This window comes from Notamacropus eugenii, chromosome 2 (assembly GCF_028372415.1).
Source record: "Notamacropus eugenii isolate mMacEug1 chromosome 2, mMacEug1.pri_v2, whole genome shotgun sequence".
Lineage (NCBI taxonomy): Eukaryota > Metazoa > Chordata > Mammalia > Diprotodontia > Macropodidae > Notamacropus > Notamacropus eugenii.
In genome coordinates, this window is record NC_092873.1 from 216,582,177 (window position 1) to 216,604,778 (window position 22,602).

General features: G+C 34.8%; 1 protein-coding gene across 4 annotated transcripts in view; it reads right to left on the reverse strand.

Annotated features, from left to right (window-relative positions):
• The window catches only part of LOC140526800 (mediator of RNA polymerase II transcription subunit 23), a 58,103-nt gene that overhangs the window by 29,930 nt on the left and 5,571 nt on the right, over positions 1–22,602 (reverse strand). For 2 of the 4 annotated variants that reach the window (XM_072643337.1, XM_072643339.1), the window contains exons 5-16: positions 21,545–21,656; positions 18,651–18,749; positions 17,545–17,646; positions 16,967–17,036; positions 13,984–14,096; positions 13,162–13,257; positions 12,532–12,549; positions 7,224–7,424; positions 6,497–6,640; positions 3,172–3,317; positions 2,096–2,341; positions 812–954 (exon numbers count right to left, since the gene is read on the reverse strand). In XM_072643337.1, coding sequence (XP_072499438.1) covers positions 812–954; positions 2,096–2,341; positions 3,172–3,317; positions 6,497–6,640; positions 7,224–7,424; positions 12,532–12,549; positions 13,162–13,257; positions 13,984–14,096; positions 16,967–17,036; positions 17,545–17,646; positions 18,651–18,749; positions 21,545–21,656 — 1,490 coding nt within the window. The remainder of the gene's footprint in view (positions 1–811; positions 955–2,095; positions 2,342–3,171; positions 3,318–6,496; positions 6,641–7,223; positions 7,425–12,531; positions 12,550–13,161; positions 13,258–13,983; positions 14,097–16,966; positions 17,037–17,544; positions 17,647–18,650; positions 18,750–21,544; positions 21,657–22,602) is intronic. The other 2 variants (XM_072643338.1, XM_072643340.1) reach the window with 1 other exon arrangement.

The following is a 22,602-nucleotide window of genomic DNA, read 5'->3' on the forward strand; positions in this document are numbered from 1 at the left end:
GGGAGGTGGGGGGTGGTAGCAGTGATCTATGTTTTCTTTTACAACAACACAAACACATATATACACATATACACACATACACATACGTGTATATGTTTTATAACATATATGATTGTATATGTGTAACCCATATCAAATTGCTTAACATTTTAGGGAACAGTTAGGTGAAGGAGAGAATTTGGAACTCAAAATTTATTTTTTTTATTTATTTTTAGTTTTCAACATTCCTTTTCACAAGATTTTGAGTTCCAAATTTTCTCCCTATCTCTCCCCTCCCTCACCCTGAAACATAGTGCATTCTGATTACCCCTTCCCCCAATCTTCTCTCCCTTCTATCACACCCCTCCCTTCCCTTATCCCCATCTTCTCTCTTTTCTTGTAGGGCAAGAAAGATATACCCCATTACCTGTATTTCTTACTTCCCTGTTGCATGCAAAAACAATTCTCAACATTCATTCCTTAAACTTTGAGTTCGAACTTCTCTCCCTTCCTCCCTCCCCACCAATCCCCACTCAGAAGGCAAGCAATTCAATATAGGCTATGTATGCAATTTTGCAAAAGACTTCCATAACTGCCATGTTGTGAAAGACTCCATCCTATCCTGCCCCCTATTTATTCCACTCTCTTGTCCCTCCCCTAAAGTGATTACTTCTTATTACTCCCTCCTCCCATTTGCCCTCCCTTCTATCATGCCCCCACCTCACTTATCCCCTTCAGAACTCAAAATTTTAAAAAAAGAATGTTAAAAATTGTTTTTATATGTAATTGGGAAAAAATCATAAAATTTTTAAAAAAGAAAATTTGCTCTTACTAATAAATCCTTTAATGCCCAAGGATTCTATTTCCATGTAAACCAGTAAACGACTATAGGTTTCCACTAGGGCTGGGGCCAATGCCACGCTGGATTTTGCATGTGCCAGTTTTATTACCCGTGTAGCAATACTGTGAATTAAGCTGTTATAAAAGGAAGAGAGGGGGGAAAAAAGTTCAAATTTTAGGTATGATTGACAACAATAGCTCAATTTATAAATAAAAATTTAAATAAGTTTTGCAAAGCACTTTCTTCACAATAAATTTTGTTATTATCCCCATTTTACAAAAGAACTGCGGTCCAGAGAGGTTAAACAATTTGTACATAATCATTCAGCTAATGAGGTGCTGAGGTAGGATTTGAAACCATGTCTTTGCCTCCACCTCTGGCACTCTTTCCACTATAGCACTGTTATCTCACTTTCAAACAAAAATCGGAATCAATTCTTTAAGCTATTATTTAGAATATTTGAGTGAGCTAAATTGTTCATATTCTGCAACCACAAGCATAATCTTGACACTATGTAGTTTTCAATCTAATAATAATTAACTATTTACTAAACGCTTACACATGTCAGGAATTGTGCTTCAATAAACTCATGGAAATGTTAAATTTGGCGATTTTCTATTGTTAATTTCATGAAGATATTGCTTGTATACTCTAAGAATCCAACTATATAACATGTACTAAATGCCTACTCTAACTAAAATAGTGTTGTAATTGCTGACACAAAGAAGAAATAAAGTTCTTGTCTTTAAAAGGCTTACAAGTAAGAGGCAGAGGAAAAGATTCCAATCATGTACCGAAATAAATATGTTAGACTGCAATAAATATCTAAGGGAAGATAATGAGAAAGGCACAAGATAGGCTTGCTTTGTGTGGTGGGGAAGAATCAAGACAGGCAACATGAAGAAGTTCGTATCTTAGGTGAGATTTGAAGAAAGATGTGGAAAGAATCTATTTTAGGCATGGAAAATAACTGTATGTAAATACATGTTAGGACCAGTAGAGAGTAGGATAAGATTGGGGAATGGCTTGTAGTAGCTGGGAATGCAGGGTACTGTGAAAAAGCTAAAAAGTGTGTGTGTGTGGTGTGTGTGTGTGTGTGTGTGTGTGTGTGTGTGTGTGTGTGAGAGAGAGAGAGAGAGAGAGAGAGAGAGAGAGAGAGCGAGCGAGCGCGCACACATATACAAGGCACCAAGGCAAAAATCTAAAAACCAAACAGTAAACCTGTTGATATCAACTGAATATAACACCACATCCAAAAGAAATGAAAGAACATACCTCATTTTAGCATGCACTGTAAGGGAATCCAAGAGGTTCATTGGTAAGGGGGTGATAGATCCTGATGCCATGCAATTAATTCCAGGGAGAGAGATTCTCATATTTCCATTGCCATAAATAGTCTCTACTAGAACTCCCATAGGTAATGTGAAACATTCTGAATTTGTAGAGTATGCATTACACAACAAGGCAATCTTATAGTCATTCATCTGCAAATTTTTATTTCGAAGACTTTGCTGCAAGAATCTACGAATATTAAGTTAAATTAAATATAAAAAGAGATGTAATATACCACAAACTATAGTTGCAATACAAATTTTTTTATTTTCAATCTTTTGATTTTAATCTTTGAACAGAGATAAAACCTTAGGTCCTGAATGTGCTATGTTTACCTGTCCCAAAATACACAAAGGCAATAGACATATCAAGGATTCTGGATAGATTCTAACCAGAATCTTTGTATATTATTACACAATTCCTCAAGAATCTCAAAATATAGGGACAACGGGAATTCAATCTTGAAATAATACAGAATACAATGCTATTTCTGAACATATAAAGAATATACTCCATACACACATGATGGTTTTAAAAAGATATGTTATCAGTAGCAGGAGCATAATGGCTAAAGTAAGCAATCAAGGGGTATGTGCACAGTATGTAAAGACTAGCATCAGAAAGGAATAATTTGCAAACAGATAAATTGTAAGTCAATTTATTATTTGTACTCTTAAATAACACACTATACCTTAATTACAGATATCATTACAACAAAGTGCTACCTAAGCCTTGTTATTTAAAAGGTAGTACATATGGAATTATGAAATATCATTATATACAAATAGTAATAACTACAATGAGATTATAAATGATTACTTTTGAAGATACAAGCACTACTGCCATTCTAATTAAGGTCATTAGTTCTCTGCTGCAGACACTGGTCAGTCTTTCAACTTTAGCTGTAACACATGTACCAATCAGTACATAAGCAGAATCAGCTCCAGCTGTAACTCCCCAATCCCACTAATTTCTATATTAATTTAAAAATTAACAACAACACGAAGCTATTGACTTACTCATGGTGAAGTTTTAAGGAGTGAGGTATAGGAATCTGCAGTTTGGAATTGTCATTTTGGGCTTTTCTGTTCAGATGTATCCAAATACATGTCATTGCAAAGGCATGGGTTGACTGAGGTTTGTTAATATCTGGCACAGGAATACACTAAGAAAGAACATATTTGTATGGTATCACAAAAATAAAGGAGCAATATGTTTCAGGTATTCTTACAAATGAGAATTACAGATCTAGAGGCAGGACTGAGAAATATTACAATCCAACTCCTTTGTTTTCCATATACGGAAATAGGTCTAGAGAGCTTAAGTCAGAAATGGAACCCATTTTTGAGCTTTCCCTTATAAGACACAAATCCTAAATCCACTTAACAAGAGGAGTATTTATTAAGTACCTATTGTGCATAGATTATACACAATTATATACAGCATGTATAAAGACAACAAAACAGTTCTTGTTTGGAAGGAGTTTACATTCTCTGAAAAGGGAGAAAATATGTACACAAATAACGAATTGTCACTTGAAAAGGGAGAGAATATTAAAAATAATCAAAAGGCACTGCCCCCCAAAACAAGTGGTTAAGACACGAATAGTTCTCAAAAGATGAATAGCACAAACTATGACAACTCATGAAAAAATGCTTCAAATCATTAATAAGAGACACGCAAATCAAACTTTACCTTCACCACTGGCAAAGATGATAAAAGATGAGATTAATCAATGTTAGAGGAGATATGTGGAGGGGTTATACAGAGTTTATAAATACACTGTGGAGTTGCAAATTGATTCAAACATTCTGTAAAACAATTTGCAATTATATGAAAAGTTACTGAATTATTCATACCCTTTGACCCAGAGCTCCCACTGCTAGGTTATATATCTAAAAACAATTTGGAATTACAGGAAAAGTTATTAATTATGGAAAAAGTTATTACATTTTTTATTCCTTTTGACCTGGAGACCCTATTATCAATCATATTTGCCTCCCTCAGAGGTCAGACAAAAAAGTCTCATGTGTGTGTTTATAACTCAAAAAAAAAATTCACAGAAGAATTTTTAATGATAGAAAAAAACTAGGAACAAAGTGTGTACCCAACCAACTGCTGAACTGCTGAACAATAACAGAATACTCTTTAATAGAATAATGGAATATTATCATGTTTAGCCATTCTTCAACCAATGGGTACACACTTTTGTTTCTGGTTTTTCCTATCATGCCAAAATATGAGGAATTCAGAGAAAAACGGCAGTTCTTGTTTGAACTGATGGAAAGTGAATTGAGCAACAAGTTACACTGTGGACCATCCTCCTTTCTTCTTGCATTCTATCTCCTCTCTGAGTTTTCCTGACAGTAACTCCCTTGGTTATTCTATCTGAGCACTCCTGGTTTATTATTTATAATGTCATCCTAAATGTGAGTGTTTTCTGGTCTTTTTTTTTACTCTCTTAGTGACTTCAACAATTTTTATGGATTCATTATCACTTCCACAAAGGTGACTTTCAAATCTACTCATCCAACTGTAGTTCTCCTGACCTCCTCCCACATCATCAGATATATATTGAACATTTTCAATTGTATGATCTCCCCCACCTCCACCCAATCTCTCCTTCTTCTTAACTTCTCTATCTTACTCTTCCTCATTCCACATATCTGATCAATTGCCAAATCCTATTGCTTCTGCTTCATAACATCTCTCATTTAGATTCACCTCATCTCATTTACAAGGTACCACCCTAGTTCAAGGTCCTAATTATCTCTGGATTGGACCACTCCAAGAGTCTAAAGTGTCTCTCCATTACACAGCTCCAAAATTGATATTCCTAAAGCTTTGAGGTCCTACCATGTCATTCCTCTATTCAATAAACTTCAGTGATTTCCTATTTCCTCTAAGGACAGTGAGGTGCAAGAATGGATAAAATAATGGACTTGAAGACAATTCAAATCTTGCCTCAAATACTTAACTAGCTGTGTGACCCTGGGCAATTCAGTTAACCCTTCTCTGGTTAGCATTTAAGGCCTTTTGCAACCTGGCTCCTACTTACTTTTCCAAGCACCTTATACATTATTCTCCTTTGTGCATGCTATAGTTCAACCACATTGCCTACTTGCTATCCCTTGTAAATGACATTGCATCTTCCATCTCTGTGCCATTATCCAGGTTGTCTCCCATGCCTGGAAGGCACATTCCTCCACACCTCTTATCGTCCTTTAAGATATCTCAGCTCAACTTCTTTAAAATATCTCGAGACCTTTCCTGATCCCTCCCACCCCCCAGCCCCTACCCAGCCCCCTGTAAAGTTAATGGAATGGGAAGATCTTTCCCACCCATTAATAGGTCTATGTGACCTGCTTTGAGCTCAGGCTCAGCTGACTACTGTGATGGAGGCCTGAGTCACAAGGAGTTTGAGTCACATGGAGGCCATGGTGGGAGGAGCTTGCTGAACAGGTGGAGCAGGAAGTGAGAGTGAGACAGAGCTAAGTACCTAGCTTGAGTGAGACAGGAAGGAATTTTGCCTAGGGAAGCTTGTTTGTGGGAGGTTTAAGGAAGAGAAGGCTTGGGGATGGCAGTGATCCCTGGATCGGTGATGTGTATAAACTTCTTTGCTACCATGGTGGATCTGGCTTTCTGGTATCTGAATAAATATCTTAGCTTCATCTTTGAGTAAGAGAGTTATTTATATTTTGCAAATTTACCCTGGAAATACACGTGTATATTCATAGCAGCTGCTATGGGTGTCAACACCGGCACTACACCTCCTGAAATTATGTTGTATTTACTGCTCCTTGTACATGATTCCTTCCCTCCAAAATGCAGTCTTTGAGGGCAGTATGGTTACATTTTTGTTTTAGCATGCCTAAACACAAAGTTAGTACTTCATAAATGCTTCCTTGCTTGATATATAAGGAAATTACTTTGATGACTAAAACAATAAAAAAGCATCAATAATTTTTTAAAAAATAACTGAGAATTTGAAGACAAACTTCAAGATATAATTAGTCAAATTTGCTCTGGACTAGGTGTTTTAAGTCCTAGATTCTAGTACTTCATCTAACACTAGCCAGTTACATAACCTTGGGCAAGTTACAAGCACTTTATGTTTTAATTTTCTTACCTGTAAAAGGGCCTTAGAAATCACGTAGTCCATCCCTTTATTTTACAGTTAAGAAAACTGAGTCCAGACTTACACAGTTAATTATAATCAGGACCAGAACCCAGGTCTTTTAATTTTCAGTCCAGGTTCTTTCCATTACTGCAGTACTACCTCTCTTATACTGAATCCTTAATATAAATTCAATTATGTGTCTTCCGCTGAATGGTCAAACTTACCTCTTTTTCTGGATAAAGAAGATCAAAGAGCTTCATAACAGGGAGAAAATCAGCTAATGCATTTTTCTGAATACTTCCAGAAATGAACTGTAGCAGTACCCACATGAGATGGTCTCTGCCTTTAATTAGACCCCGCCCTGCTAACTGTAAAAGACGTATGAAAGCACAGTTCATCAACACTGATGGGAGTTACCATTACAAAACAGAAGAATTTCAACTGCAGACTCTGTGGGATGTAATTTCTACTATGAGAAAGCTTATGATCTAACTTCAGTGGCGTGGTGATCCGTACCAAGACACAGATTACCATTTCCATGTGTTAAATGCCTGGCCCCTGTGCTATGGCTAAAACAACTGATGGCCTCTCAACAACCAACTTTCTTGTGATGGAACTTTACAAAAATCAACTCTTAACAGTCATTTTAGTTCAACAACATGCATTTCATAATAAAAATTATGGGTGTAACAATGTTAAAGTTTGTTTTATTATTGTTTTATCTTCTGAGAGACAGAATTTGAACCTATGTTATCAGGTAACAAAAAAGGTTAAAATAATCTGCCAAAGATCACGATGCAGTTGAAATTAGTCTCAGGATTTCTATTTGTCAGCACTAAAACCACATAATTAAGGTATGCTCTTTGAAATGACAATAAGCTTTTTTACAACAAAAAGCAAACTACAACCTAAAATCAATATTCCCTACTGAAAAAGAGGTCTAATACGTACCTTTTGATGAAGAGATAGAACCATATGAGGAAAACTTGCAAATTGGAAAAGTACAAAAAAAATGAGCTGGCTTGAGAGGTGCTGCCACAGAAGCTGACTGGTTCCCCCATCATCAAATTTCTCCTCAGTTTCTGAACGTTCCATGGCATAAACCACCAGATCCACCAACTGGTCCTCCAGCACTGGGCAGCGCTGTTTGTGCTGTAGGACAGAGATTAGATACAGTATTCCAAAAGCCTCTTGGTTAGCTTGAGAAGTAATCAGGTGATAGACAGTATTAAACAAGAGGCTGGGAAGCATGAAATGAAGTCTGACTTAAGAAGTTAAAGTTAGACTAGTCTATTAAAGCTGCACTATGTTATGTCACAGAAGATAACTTCTATTCAATAAAAAGCTCTACAACCTTTCCACCCGACCTCCCATGGCATTTCTGATTTAAACTCAAGTGAAAAACTGATCTTAAATTGATAATGGCTCTTGTTCAAAATTATCTGGAAACTCTTGGTTATTCAGAAAACTCAGAATTCATATACAAATCTAGAATTTCAAGGTTTTTGGATGGTTCATAATAGGTTAGTAAAGCACAGTGTGAGCCATTTGTTTTAAAGTTAAAAGGTGTTTCATTTTCTACTTAAACCTTTAAATACACTGGTTCCTTTAGAAAGAGTCTAAGTCTTTTTGTACAAATAACCTAATTTTATTGAACAAAAACATTTACTGCCTGTTTAATTGGCCACATCTGCCCCCCCCAAAAAAACATTTGCAAAAATTTGATCAGAATATTGCTAAATGTATGCTTTTCTCTTACAACCCAAACATAATGCAGCTTTAATTGTAAAACAAAGCAAAAAAAACTATTTAAAAAAAAAACTGAGCTTAAAAACTAAAAATGAAAATGCAATTTCCCTTTCTAGAGGCAAAAAGATTTGTGCTTTGCTTTTTCAAATTGTTTTTTGAAAACATACGCATTACAAAAAAATACACCCACGCATCCACAAAATTTGTTTTAGTTGTTCTTGCACTTTCTTAACAAACAAGTTATGTGTCTTAGTAGCCAGGCAGTTGACATGACAGCCTTTTTTTTAGTAAATATAATTGTTAAAGGAGAGATGCTTTTTTCCTATACTTTAAAGATGCTATTATTTGCCTTTTGCCATGAAAAAGGGATATGATTTCTTTGATTAAGGAGAAAAGTACAAAAATGGGGACAAATTTGAATAATATACGATGAACAGCATATCCTCTTTTGCATGCTTTTTGCCAGCTCAAACTTGTAAAGCTACAAATCTAGCTGCATTTTCTTAAGGCATGCAAAAACAGAACAATTAACCAAAACTGTAAGCATCAACTGCTGTTCCATGTTCTCTCCAAAAACACAATGCCATGATCACGGTTCAACCACGTTACAGATTTACAAATAGCAATATTAACACCACCAATTGAAAATACAGTACTTTTTCCTCCAAAACTAATCATTATGAAGCAGAGCAAAGTGCAACAGACAACACTACAGACTATTTTGTAATTCAGCATGCAAAACTACTGTGTACAGGGCTTGAAATTCACTAGTTCTGCTAACCACCAACAACCCAAGAAGGGCATCAAGACAATACAAATTTAGAGTGAAGTCATTCCAAGTATAAGAGTCAGAAAATTTTGTGAAAAGAAGTGAAGCCAGGATTTCCAGTAGGAATTTGTCACTAGTAATTAGTATTTTCTTAGGGAGCAGAAACTGACCAATTGGTGATCTATTCCTCCCTCCCCAATGATGATTCCCCCATCAAATTATTTCAATCAACAAAGAACAAACTAAATGAAATCTATTTTGAAAACCTGAGTCAAATTTAGAAGTTTCTCTTTAAATATCTATGATCTGTTAAAAAAAAAAATCAGGATAATACTTACCTACCTATTTCTCAGAAGGGTTGTGGTGGTAAAATAGTTAAGGTCAGTAGAATGATTTAAAGAGGAAAGCCAAAATGTTCATTATTACTGTGAATAATAGGATTCTAACAAAGTGAGAAATAGTAGGAAATTCAAAGGGAAAGCCAACATGGTTTTCCAACTAGTGAAATCTAGAACAAAACGAGCCAATACCCAAGGACTTTCTGCAATGTCAAAGTCCTTTTGATTTTCTAAGAACTTAATATCATAATGCTTTACAGAAGAATATTCATTAATATTAATTCTAAATTTCCCAGCTATTATTGGTCCAGACTGCAAATGTTTCTAAAAGCTCAAGTATGTTGGTTCTGTTATTCTATAAAACTTCAACATACAGAGAGCACGCTACGTAGTATGTGCACTGAGCAAGAGACTATGAATCAAGTACTGCATTTTATATCTATTTGTCTCTTAGTAACTGCATAACTAATATAACACTACTTAGGTATCAAATTTCACTATAAAACAGCAGTATTTAGCATCTTGCTACACTGCAGAGAATTGTGAGAAGTATAAGAAGTTACCACTTAATAAAGCATTTGGAAATCTCTGAATTAACTGTCATCACTAGGCTAAAAGACAAGCTCTAAAAGATTCACTGAAAAGAGACATCTTACTTTTTATTTCATTTCTGGAGCTTGTCATTTCTAAACTTCTGAAGGCATTAGTAATATTTAAGCTTAAAAATATTTACTTAAGTGAAAACATTTAAGTGTCTACTATGTACAAAGCATTCTGCAAGGTACTAGAAACATGGAGATGCCATGCCATCAAGGAACTTAAATCACCTTCACTGACAGCTAGATTTTAGTAAAATACATACTTGAATAGTTTAACATTTTATATCAAAATGAATTTTAAAATTAGTATTTTAACTTAGGGTTTACATTTTAACAGTTTAAATTTCAGGATATCTGGTTTTAAACCTTTCGCTTAGAAAACCAAGTCATAAAAGATTAACAAATATTTATACATTCACATTTTTCATCATTCAATGAAATGAGTAATTATATGAAGTTTGCCATTAGTTTACAGGAGTAGCCTTTCTTCTATATTAAGATGTGGTACCTGACAACTTATAATATTATTATAATAATCCTATGAATGTTCTTATTATGACATTTTTAAAAAGCAAAAAACCTTTACTCTGGGAAATGAGTGACTTAAAAAAATCCCAAGACTCATTTTGAAGCTAGGAACTAATTCAACATTCTAGCCACATAGTAAGTTAAGGCAAAAGCTCTTTCTCCACCATATTTTCCACATTTTATTCTCTGATCAGGAAAAGAATCAGTTTAATGAGTCATCAGGCATAACAAAAAGATGCTTCCCTGGCTGCTACTCATGACTCTCTGCTTAGTATAGATTTTCCTTTAACTTACTAAGTCCTGACCTCCAACACTATGCTATTTGCTGGAGTCTATATTACTGATCTTCACAGTATTGTGTGAACATTTTATTTTTTAAAAATTAGTCTAATTCCTACTGGAAAATGTAAAAAAGATAGCTCTTGAAAGATATTTAAGCATTAGATATATTTTTGTAAGAGCAGAGAAAGGACAAGAAAGTACAGTATAGTGTATAAGTACTATATTGCTAAAAGAGAACTGACCTAGTAAATATTTTAAGTCACCCGATTCATGGAATGTATATATCCTTATTTTCTACTCTACTTTCCAACAAGTAAAAATATACTATTAAAAATCGAGTTAGGATGTTTGCTTCAATCTTATAGTTCCTACAAAGCAATTATTGATGAAGTATAAAATTTTGATGATGCATATACTACAGTAGGACTGATGTGGTAAATGTTCTGTCAGCATTTCCATTATAAACTTTATTTTTTATGGAATTATTTCTTAGTCATAAAATTTTTTTAGGTTGAAACTTGGTACTGAAATGATCAGCCCAGGACTACATTTGTTTTACCAACAGTTTTGGAACTGTTTAAGGCAACTTCTGGTTTGAGAAAAGATGTTTTCCGAAGGTAAAAGTCTAATGTAAGTAACTTACTTGAGAAAAATCACATGCAGATTAGCTATCATATATATAATATCCAGGAAACTGTGAAAAAGGAATTGAAGTGTGACTAAGGCCTACCACAAAAAAACAAAACTGGGATTTAGGCATTGTTTGACCATTTTTTAAAAGTCCAATAAATACTTACCTCTGTTCAAGGGAAGGTTGATCAGAGTTATTAAGTGGTTTGGTTTTTAAAGTGTTCAATGGGAATATACAATCAGATAACTATCATATACTGTAGTGTGAAGTCATTTGAGATGCACGTGTACAAAAGATTGTCCAACAGAGGAAACTTGGTAAAATTTTACTAATAATAAAAAAATTAAAATAATAAAAAAGATACTGCTACTAGGGTGAGGTTTGGCATGCAAAGTTTCAACACTGAGCAAGTTTTATGGCCAAGCTATATGTCCTTAAAAATAGGGTTTTATAAATGGAAGCACTGGCACAACCTTCACTATAGTATTGCAAACAGCAACGCTATTTTATATATCCTCGACAATGATGTCTTTTTAAAATAAAAAAAGCAGGTTTTTCAACTGGTCTACTTGAATATGTTGGGCTCAAAATTTTTAAACAAAAACAATTGGAACCACTATTTTCCTTAAAATTTCAAAGGTGAAAAGTCCTGGAAATAGACTTGGGACAGTATAAGAGTTTGGCTGATACAGTTACGCCGTAGTGTGTCTCCCCCATAACAAGTCAGCTTTGATTTCAGAGGAGCTCACTTTTGGAGGAAGCCACTTTTGGCAAAGACTGATACAGAAGAATATTGGTCAAGTAGGCGGGGGCTACCTAAGAATATTACCTTTCTTAGTAAAGCCCCGTATTTCCAAAAAAGTCTTCACTATAGCAATTTTACCACTCCAGCTTTAAAGACAGCATTTCTCTATTAAAATGTTTCATTAACAAAGCAACAGAAAGATATGTTTTGTTTGAGGGTATGGCTTTTTCAACTGTCAGCAAAGATGAAGGCCACCACAAATCTATCCACTAGGCTAGCTAAAACCTTAGCTCAGCCGTGGAATTTGAAAAACAAGATGGAGTGGGAAGGGAAAATAGTCCATCAAAAAATGACAGGCTTTAATGAGTAATGACTATAGTCTTTTAAAAAAAAGAAAAAAAATTAAACACCAAAAAAGAAAAAAAAAAAACACCAAAAACCAAAGCTATAAAAAATAACTCTCACATCCCAAGAAGAAATTTTTTAGTGGCCCTGGTCTCAGCATGGTCCTGCCAATTTCAAGCCCCGACCATACACGTATTCTCTAAATGGAATCAGTGGCTACAAAGCGGCCAGCGTATCGTTAGTCACAATACAACAGTAAGGTTGTGAACATACCTGAGCAATGTTCAAGGTCTAGAGCATTGGAGGATGGGCAGGACAAGACAGGACAGAACAAAAATAAAGGAAGAAAAAAAGAAAAGACAAAACAGTGACTATGAGGCCAGCCTCAAGGAACCCAGAGTCAGAACAAGCCCTCCCACATGTCAAGCTACTTTAAAACAAACAAAACAACTAAAAAAAGAAAAAGAAAGAAAATTCAACTTTCCAATGATGCAATGCTGAAAAAATGACGAAGATCATAATGCTGCAAAAACTAGAGACCCAAACAATAGGAAAAAAAAAACAACACAACAGAATGAAGACCAGTAACAACAAAATATCAGGATTAAGTCATGTGTAGGTTTATCTGGCAAAAGGTATACTTGAGGCTGGCCTTATAGAAAAAAAAGCAATGCAAAAAAAATCAACTTTCAAAATATCTACTTTTCAATTTAAACATCTCCAAAGCAATAATAAATGATAGGAACAATATAGTATTCAATAAACCTAATATTGTTTTAAATAAGAAAGAAAATCACTGAATAGTCCTAAACTGTTTTGCTCAGTTAGCTATAGCAAAGAAAAGAGAAAAGAATAGTGCAGACTCTATGCAGAATTTACTAGGTTTACAGCATAGTACAGTACCTGCTTATTTAAACCTAGCATATTGCAGACCATATCTCTGGAATAAGGTTGCTCCAACACATATCTCAATAAAGCAGTCTGAGGTTCGAACAGATCCTTTAAAACATAAAGAAAATTGTTGCTTCAAGATCAAAATTAGCTTTAACTTTAAACAATTTGAAAAAAGGTTAACAATTCGGGATATTTTTATCACCTTTGAATAAGCAATGTTTAGTAGAAAGTAAGTCAGACTGGGAAGGATTATGATACCCATTTTGTTTTTAACTTACCGTAAATTATTAGGCAAATATCTTAATCTCTCCATATTTATAATTTTTGCACTAGAATAGTTTAAAAATAAGAAAACATGCTGATTCTGTATAGTTGTATTTTAGTTACAGAACTACTGGCCACATGATTAGTTTATTAGTTTTTATGCATTTTTGCCTCTAACACAATAAAAAAAAACCCACCCTGTTCCTTTCTCATCTAGAATGACTGAAACTCTTAATCATCTTGTGAAAAGTTTTTAAGATACTACCTTAAGTTGTCTTAGTCCCTATGATTCACTTGCCTAAATGTCCCCCAAAAAGAAAACTAGCCTATTACCTGAAAATGCTCTGCCAGAAAAGGGCCTCTGGCATAGAGGCAGCAATACCATACACTATTAGAATATCTTTTGAATAATGTGGTAATCTGATTATGATTCATCACTTTCTTTAGCTACATATGTAATGCCTGGGACTACAAAGACGGTAATTGTACAGAATATGTCTTATGATTAAAGATTACTGTATGGACCAAAAGTTGGATTCAATTCAATTTCTTATGGCAACAACATACCTTATCATATGGTAAAAGGCCTTTCAAAGGAAAACGAAGTGTTGTAGGATCCAATTTCCAGGAATTACATATGGCACCAGAGTTATTTACCACTGGCAGGAGACTACAGCGCCCTGCATGTATTACACAAAATGCATGTGAGTAAATGCAATGCTTGGCAAATGCATGGTGCCTCACCTCTGAAGGCCACAAAATTGAATCTTGTTAGTTTAACCTCAAATTACAACTAATTTACTTGAAAACCATCATGTAAAACCTTTCAACAGAAGTTGTGGGAGTATTCTACAGTCATATTCTTTAACCACTACTACCATTTGTTTCAGATGTTTAAATGGATACCTTAGGGATTTTGTCTTACTTGATGAAAGAAAAATAGCATATCAAATAAAGGATGAGGAAGGAATTTGAACTGCCCAAGCACACAGAAGCTGCAAAAGGTCAGATATCTCAGAATCAAAGAACCTCATGATAAAAAATAAACTAAGAAAGAATTCTGATTCCATTCTATCTGTGTGTAAAAAGGTCTGGAAGACACTTTAGATGACAATGCTTTTGATATGGATTGTTTCCCAAACAGAAAATAAAAAAGCCAAGTCATGCAAAGAAACAAAGTGATGGAATACTACTATGCTATGATGAGCTCAAAGATCTTAGAAAAACAGGGTAAGACTTGCACAAAATAATGAAGAGTGAAATGAGCAAAACCAAGAGAGCACAGCAATACTGCTCTTTAAGAAAAACTGAGCAAGTAAGTGATTTTGACTATCACAAATACCCAAATTAATTACAAAGGACATGTGAAGGAAGATGCTACCTGCACTGAGAAAGAACTGATAAATACAAGTATGTATAGAATGATTTCAAATATATATACACATTTGTGTCTAATGGTAGCCATCTCTGGGGATGGAAGGGAAGAAGAAAAAAAGAAATTTACATGAACACTTTATTATATATTTAAAAGGAATAGCAAGTTTGACATAACAGATGGCAATTTCATGTGCAATCACTTAAAAATAATACTGTTACGCAAATGCTTGTTTTGTTACATAAATTAAAAATAAATTTTTAAAAAACGAGGCACCATGAGTGCAAAGACAATCTTTTTGCTAATGTCTGTATTACCAGCTCTCAGCACAGTGTGACACACAGTGACTGTTTAATAAATGCTTGTTGACTGACCAAATACCAAGAAAAACGAAAGAAAAAGTAAATGAAAATTTAAAAAAAATTTTCTTTTTCAAAATGAATAATTGCCCCAAAGTCATACCAAATTAATTCTAAATTCCAATTTTTAAATATTTCTATTCCCCAAACGAAAAAACAAATAACAGCTGGCTTACACATTCTTAAATACAAACAGAGTTAGCTGCCACCATGATTTCACATGTAAAGGACAGAATACTCTCCTAAGACAAGCGCCACTGAGAGACTATATAAGCTCAAGCATCAGAAGCTATCTTTGTGCCAAAGTAATCACAATTCACTGGGGAAGAGGTAAATATCTGGTACTGTATTTGCGGTTTGGGGATCTGGTACCGTATTTGGGGATGAGGATTTAGTCCTGATTCTGACTCTTCATTATGTGATCTTCAGCATGCTACTGTACTTGTTTGGGCTTTAGTTTCCTTACGTATAAAATCAGGGAGTTGAACTACATGACCTCTCAGGTCCCCCTAGCTCTACCTCTGTAATGTTATGATGATTTTGATGATGTTGACGATGCCTGCTCAACTTTTAACTTTTCTAAGAAACTTCTGAAGCCTTTATGTATAGAAACAACAGATATACACCAAAGTATAGTATACAACAGATACAACTCCAATATGAAACTGATGTCAGTGAAGAATCATGGGAAGAGCACACAACTTAGAGGCAGAAGACTGGAGTGACAGAAGAGCTATCACTGGACATCTTCCTCATCTGAAAATGGGAAAAATAATAGCACTATTTATCTCACTAGGATATGACAAATGACACAATATGTGTATGAGTCCTATTACAGCATAGCAATACATTGATGTAACTATTATTGATACCTATTATTACTATTAATCATCATAATTGTAACAATTTCACTAAACCTCTCTTCACTGTCAATCCATTTCCTGTGCGAGATACTGTCTACCAAATGACAATTTGAGGGAGAGAACAGGGGTGGGGGGAAAGGAGGCAGGAAGTCAAGCTAAGGACCTAGTGAAAGGAAATGAATAAAAAAGAAAAGCAGTCAGTATCCAAATGTGGTCAATCACCATTTCACCTGTCAATGACATTCCTATCTATAAGAGACTCATGTTGGAACAGCAGAAGTATATCAATGACATTTCAACTCTCCTCTGCATGTATCCTGATAAATACTTCTGAGTCCCTGGGTGATCAGGCCTAAGCAGGAATGTCATTTCTGCATCAGCTGGACATTTGGAAGACCACTGGCCTATATGTGAAGAGTTAAAGACATTTCTGAAGGTAATGTGATGCCTAAGAATGTCTCAAAGCATATCTAAGTACAGACAAACTGGAAAACCATGTTAAGTTCTTTGAAACTATACAAGGCACCTAACAGGCTGTGTCAAATCAGAAGAGTCAAAGAAGTGGAAAAAGGTATAAGTTTGACTTGGAATAGGTTGCACTCTCCCAGGAACTTCTGTATGCTTTGGGATTCTCTAGAAGTCTTTTTAACAACCTTGTTTCTCCATGTCACCAAGAACAAAATCTTCCAAAGTAGCTTTAAGCTGAAGCTAATAAAACCCAATATAGAGGTGTCGTCTTCCTTCTTTTCCTCTCATTCTAAAACAAACGGTACTCCTTACAACCTAACTTAAACCTTGTATTAATCCAATGTTTCTATGTTCTCAAAGATGCTAAAAAGTCACCATCAAAAAACAAATGCTTAGAGAGAAATAGACTCCTGCAATTCAAAAGCTACACAATAGATTTGGAACTAATGTAGATAGTAACATTTTACCTTTTAATTTAATCTTACCACAAATGGAGTTTATTCTTGCTGTGGGTCTGAAGGTATCCACAAAGTCTGACACCAGGTTGCCTAATAACTTAAAAAAAAAATGAAAACAAGGCAGATTTGGTATGCAAAGTTCCAATCTTGAAGAATATTTACATAAAATTTATTTGTGACTTTCTGTTTTCCTGAATTTGGTCAAGGATGAGACTTTGTGATTTCATTGTTATGGGGAATTCCCAGTGAGGAAACCCCCCCCATCAATGAGCTGCCCAGGGCTCAGGGACACAAAGGTAGAACATGTCGGTGGAAAGAGTTTAACCCAGTATTTCCTGGTCTGAAGGCTGGTTCTTTAACTACATGCTACCTTCTCTATTTGATTTTCAAAAGTATGTATAGTTTACTTTGCAGCAAATGAAACTCTCCAAATCAATGAGCAAAATTATATAAATTTTCCATCTTTGATGGTCATGAGAAGAAAAAGTATGGGGAAAAACAATATTGGAAAGCAGTATATTTATTGGAATATTTAGTCCATCCAAATTACTATGGCAAGATCACAATTAGCTATAAAACCTAATCATGGAATTGATAAAACTTACCCAGTGTGGAAGTTTACCCTCAGGATATAATTTTCTTATCTCTGTAACTGCAAAATAGGCTGGCAGTAAACAGGCATTTCGTTCCAAAATATAAGCTATAACCTGTGATGACAAGATACAAATTTGACTCAAGCCAAATCAAATATTCTTTGACAGACTTTTCACTGTCAAATTACTGTCAAAGATTTTAAGAGGCATAACTAGTAACAACAGAGACCAATCTGTGCGTGAGGGATTCAGTTTAAATATAAAGAAGCAGTTTCCACATAATGAAGATTATTAAAATGCTGGAGTAGGTTACTGACAGACTGCTTTCCTGCTGGGGGATGGGGGGGGCCTTTTAAAGTAGGGTCAATGACTGGGAATAGGGAGACAGACCTGTATTCCCTAATCCTGGAAAGGCTGAGGTTGATGGATTACTTGAACTTGGAAATTCTGAGCTGCAGAGGGCTGAAATCAATTGTGTATCTGAAATAAGTCCTATATCAAAATATCCCCAGGAGCAAGAGAACCACTAAACTGTCTAAAGCAGAACAGATTTCCACCTATAAGAGAAGTGGAGTAAGTCAAACCGTCCATGTCATTCAGCAGTGAGATAGGGCCCATGAATGGTTCTAGCCTTTATAAGGTAGGGACACTCAATCTCAAAATGTAAAAATAAATAAAGAATAAAATAGGGCCAATGATGAAAGTAGAGGAAAACAGGACTAGATTACTGGTCTCTAAAGCGTTAATCTGCACAGCAGAGTTCAGGAAGGTATTCTAAATCCTTAGGCCTGTTATGTCATTAATAACATACCAATATATATACTTGCCTTTATTAAATATTCTTATTGTAGTTAATAAAAATCAAATAAATTATTGGATTTCATAATAATGATTATTAATTTAAAGTAATGCAGTTCTGTTAGTGCTAATGAGGCTTGTTTCTCCCTCTTTCTTTTCTTCGTTGGCAAGTAAAAAGAATATAGAAAAGCGACCTATGAGGTTTTTTTGCTCCTGTGTTCCACAGAACCTAGAAATCTGAAAACTAGTAGACCGAATAAACTGGAAGTGTTCTTTGAAATGATAATTAGAAATAAAATCCAGGTGCATATGTAAGTCACCTCTTTTGCTGCTAGAAGTTGCTGTACCACAGCTGAGCTCACTGTATTCGGTATTGTTAAGATTTTCTCCAAAATCACTTTTAAGAGATCTCGTACACCCTGATGGTTGGAAGAAGAAAACACAGGAAAAAAAGAAAAACCAGTGAAAACCAAGAAATCTATACTCAGTCTTTGTTTGAAAAGTGAAAAGTACAGAAAATTTCAGAATCAGAAACTTTACCTCTTAGTGCACATTTTTTTATACCCACTAAACATTAAACATTAATTTAAACATTAAAATTAAATAAATAGACTATGGTCTATTCAAATTCAAGAAGTTTTCTACAGTTTAACAAAAATCATTCAATATTTGCTTTGTAGAACAAACTACTTAGACAACTTAGAGGAAAGAAAGAGAAATAGATATCTCCATGCCTTACAATATACATACCTATCATTAACTACTCTGAATTTCTAAGATTCAAGCCCAGTATTTGCAACTTATAGGGTTACATTTTACGTTTCATCGAGTTAAAAAGATATAGGTTACTGATCTGATAATGTTGCGGAGAATAAAAGTTTTAAAAGTGCCTAGAAGAAAAAAAAATTTCATTTTCTACAAAAAAATGTTTTTATCCAAAGGATGCAATGTAGTTGAAAACACCTGAAAAGTTTCAAGCACAGATAACAAACTATTTTCAACTCCTCCACTGGTAATCCTTTTCACTATTAAGTCAATTTATTTCCTGTCCTCTATGAACTAATTCTAGTTTCTTCTTCATTGTTTTTGCTTACCCTATTCTCATATGAAATGCTTCCCTTTCTTTCAATTCATATCCATTCCTTGCCCATGATTTGCAAGGCACTTAATAAATGACCAATGATCTGGTACAAAACACAGCTTAACATTTACCTATATTGAAACTTTTTCTGACTAATCCTATCCTATTCTATTTACTCTTTCCCTCTAATTGCCTGAGGACAGAAACTACAGCGAAACTAGGATAAACAAAAGAATATCAGATTCTTAATTTTTAATTACATCTTGTGCTTGTTCATTTGCTCTACAATTGTTTTCAGGATGATTCAAACCTGTGTTTTCTTTCTCCAATTATACAAACTCATTGATAGCAAGGCCTTTCTTCTAAAAACTTTCCCAAAGTCCCCAAGATTCTGTCCAAGAGCATCCTCTTTTTCTCCATTACATTCTTCACTTGGGAACCTAATCAGCTCACATGGTTTTAATTATAATCACTATTCTGATGACTCCCAGAACTATTTATCCAGCCCTAGTTTTATTCCTGAGCTCTAGTCTTCCATCACCAAAACTAGATATATTTCAAAAAAGGATGTCCTGTAGGCAGCTCAAACTCACCATGTCCAAGTCAGAATTCATTATCTTTTCCTTCAAATACACTTTAGGTTCAAACTTTCTATTTCTGTAAAGGTCACCACCATCCTTCAAAACATCCAGGTTTGAAAACTTGAAATCAACCCTGACTTTTCATTTTCCCTCATCCTACATATCTATTCAATTGCTGACTCCTGTTATTTCTATCTCCACAATACCTTTCACATACAGCTAGGTGATACAGCATTGGGCTTGAAGTTAGGACAACTTGAGTTCAAATCTGGTTTCAGATCCTTACTAGCTGTGTGACTCCAGGTAAGTCACTTAACATGGCACATAGTAGACACCCAGTAATTCCTTCCTTCCTCTCTATCCCTTCTCTCTACTCATTTGACCACCATAGGTCAGGCCCTCATCATCTCTTTCCCAGACTACTGCAAAAGCCTCTTAATTGGTATGCATGCCTCATGTATCGATCCCCACCCCCCTCCACCCCAAATCATTAATCACCCTTCACAAAGCTGACAAAGGGATTTACCTAAAGTACAGGTCTGATCATTTCACTCTGCTACCCAATAAACTCCAGAAGCTTCCTACAGCCTCTACGATCAAGTACGAACTCATCCCTTTAGCATTTAAAGCCCTCCATGATGAAGACACAATCAGGCCACATAAAGCTTTCCAATCTTATTCCAATCTTATTTTACATCATTCTTCTTTCTACATTCTACATTTTATCCCAATTGGCCTTTTTGCAAAAGGAACACCTACTGTCTTCCATGCCTTTGGACTGGCTGTCTCCCAGGCCTGGAATGCATTCCGCTGTTATTTCCACCTCCTGAAATTTCTTGCTTCTTTTAGGACTAAGTTCAAATACTATTTTCCACATTAAACCTTTCCTAATCTACCCAGCTTCTAACTCCTTTCCCCAAAACCCACTTGATATTTTGTGTGTTTTCTTTACATACTTTTAAGGACTTATTTTCTCTTCCAACTCAATACAAGCTCCTTAAGGACAGAGACTGTTTCACTTTTGTCTCTGTATCATCCAGTGCCCATCACAGAGTCTAGCACAGAGAAAGCACTTTATAAATGCTTGATGGCTGATTGACAGCATAAAGCTGGTTGTCAAAGCATTCAAACACTTTTCTCTGTATGTGTTAGGATATACTTTTATTTAACGCCTAATAAAAATAGGAATGTTAACTCATCCGAATAAATTCTTCTGTACAAAAACCAGATCCCTTTCCAGAACTGTAGGAGTTGTAGTTCACAAGATCAAAGACATTAAGAGCACAAAAGGCATTACAGAATTGTGTAGTCTCTATTGATCTGAAAAAGATTTACCAGGCACAACAATCAGAATATACTTTTGAGCTCACAGTTTTAAAATATAACAATTCTCTAGAGCCCCTTTCAAGAATTTAGAGAATAAATTCCTTGATAAGCACATAATTTTAAGGGTACTGAGAATACCTCCACCATGAAAAATGAAATATCCACATTAGAAATTCTTATCACTTTAAAAAGCAAACATCACTACTAGTAAATAAAAATATACTACCTTGTAATCCACACCACCAATTATTTTCCGAACCAGTTTGAATGTCAAAGCCCAAAGTTGTGTTCTTTCCCATTCAAGTGTGTCAGAGTTTATCAAGGATTCACAGACCATCCTATAGAAAAGAAGTACCAGTTTTAAGACAGAAGTATATATTTAAGAAACAAGACATATCTAACATAAAGCATGGCTATAGGTGTTGTAGGTCTATTATGACCACTACTATTCATTTCATCATGTCTGATTTGCAATTTCATAATCTCTTTTGCTTACGTGTACTGTATATGGATATGTTTGCTCCCTAAAATTGTATAACTACATGTACTATCTTCCCTCAAAGAATCTCTTTTAGACAAGAAAATCTTGAGTTTCCTTTGCTCTTCCCTCACTAGTTTGGATACGTAATGTGGACACATTACCACATAATCACAGTTTTGGAGAGATATTTGCTGAATGAAGAAACTGAAATAGTTGAGGGAAACTAATGAAGTTTCCCTCTCAATTTAAACCTATTTGAATTCAAAGAGCTCTCATTCCAATTGCTACAGTAAGTGGCCCTAATTTAATGGTATACTAACAAAAAATTTAAAACACAAATTTTTTTTACAAAGTACTTCAACTTAATCATACACAAACAGTTGTTCAAAGACGTCTATAACACTTTATACTCATATAAATGTTTTAATATATATACACACACACACATACATACACATGCATATATATATATATACATATATGCTTAGTAATTAATAATTATTAAGCAAGTTAAAGTTTTTAAACAGAACATAAAAGTTACAAGATGCTACAAGGTAGATTTTTGTCACTGATCTACAGACAGAAAATATACCCACAATGAAAGGCAGAGCAAGACAGATTTTAATTCTAGGAATTTACCAAAGTAAACTTCCAGAGTCATAAAAATGATGGTACTTGGAAATCAAATGTTGGTGTCTCATACAGAGATTACCATCACTGAGGTAACAGGGAAATTTTAAAGTGATGTCCTTTATGTGGATAAGACAGTTACAGTTTTTATTGAGCAGTGTTTTCCAGCAATA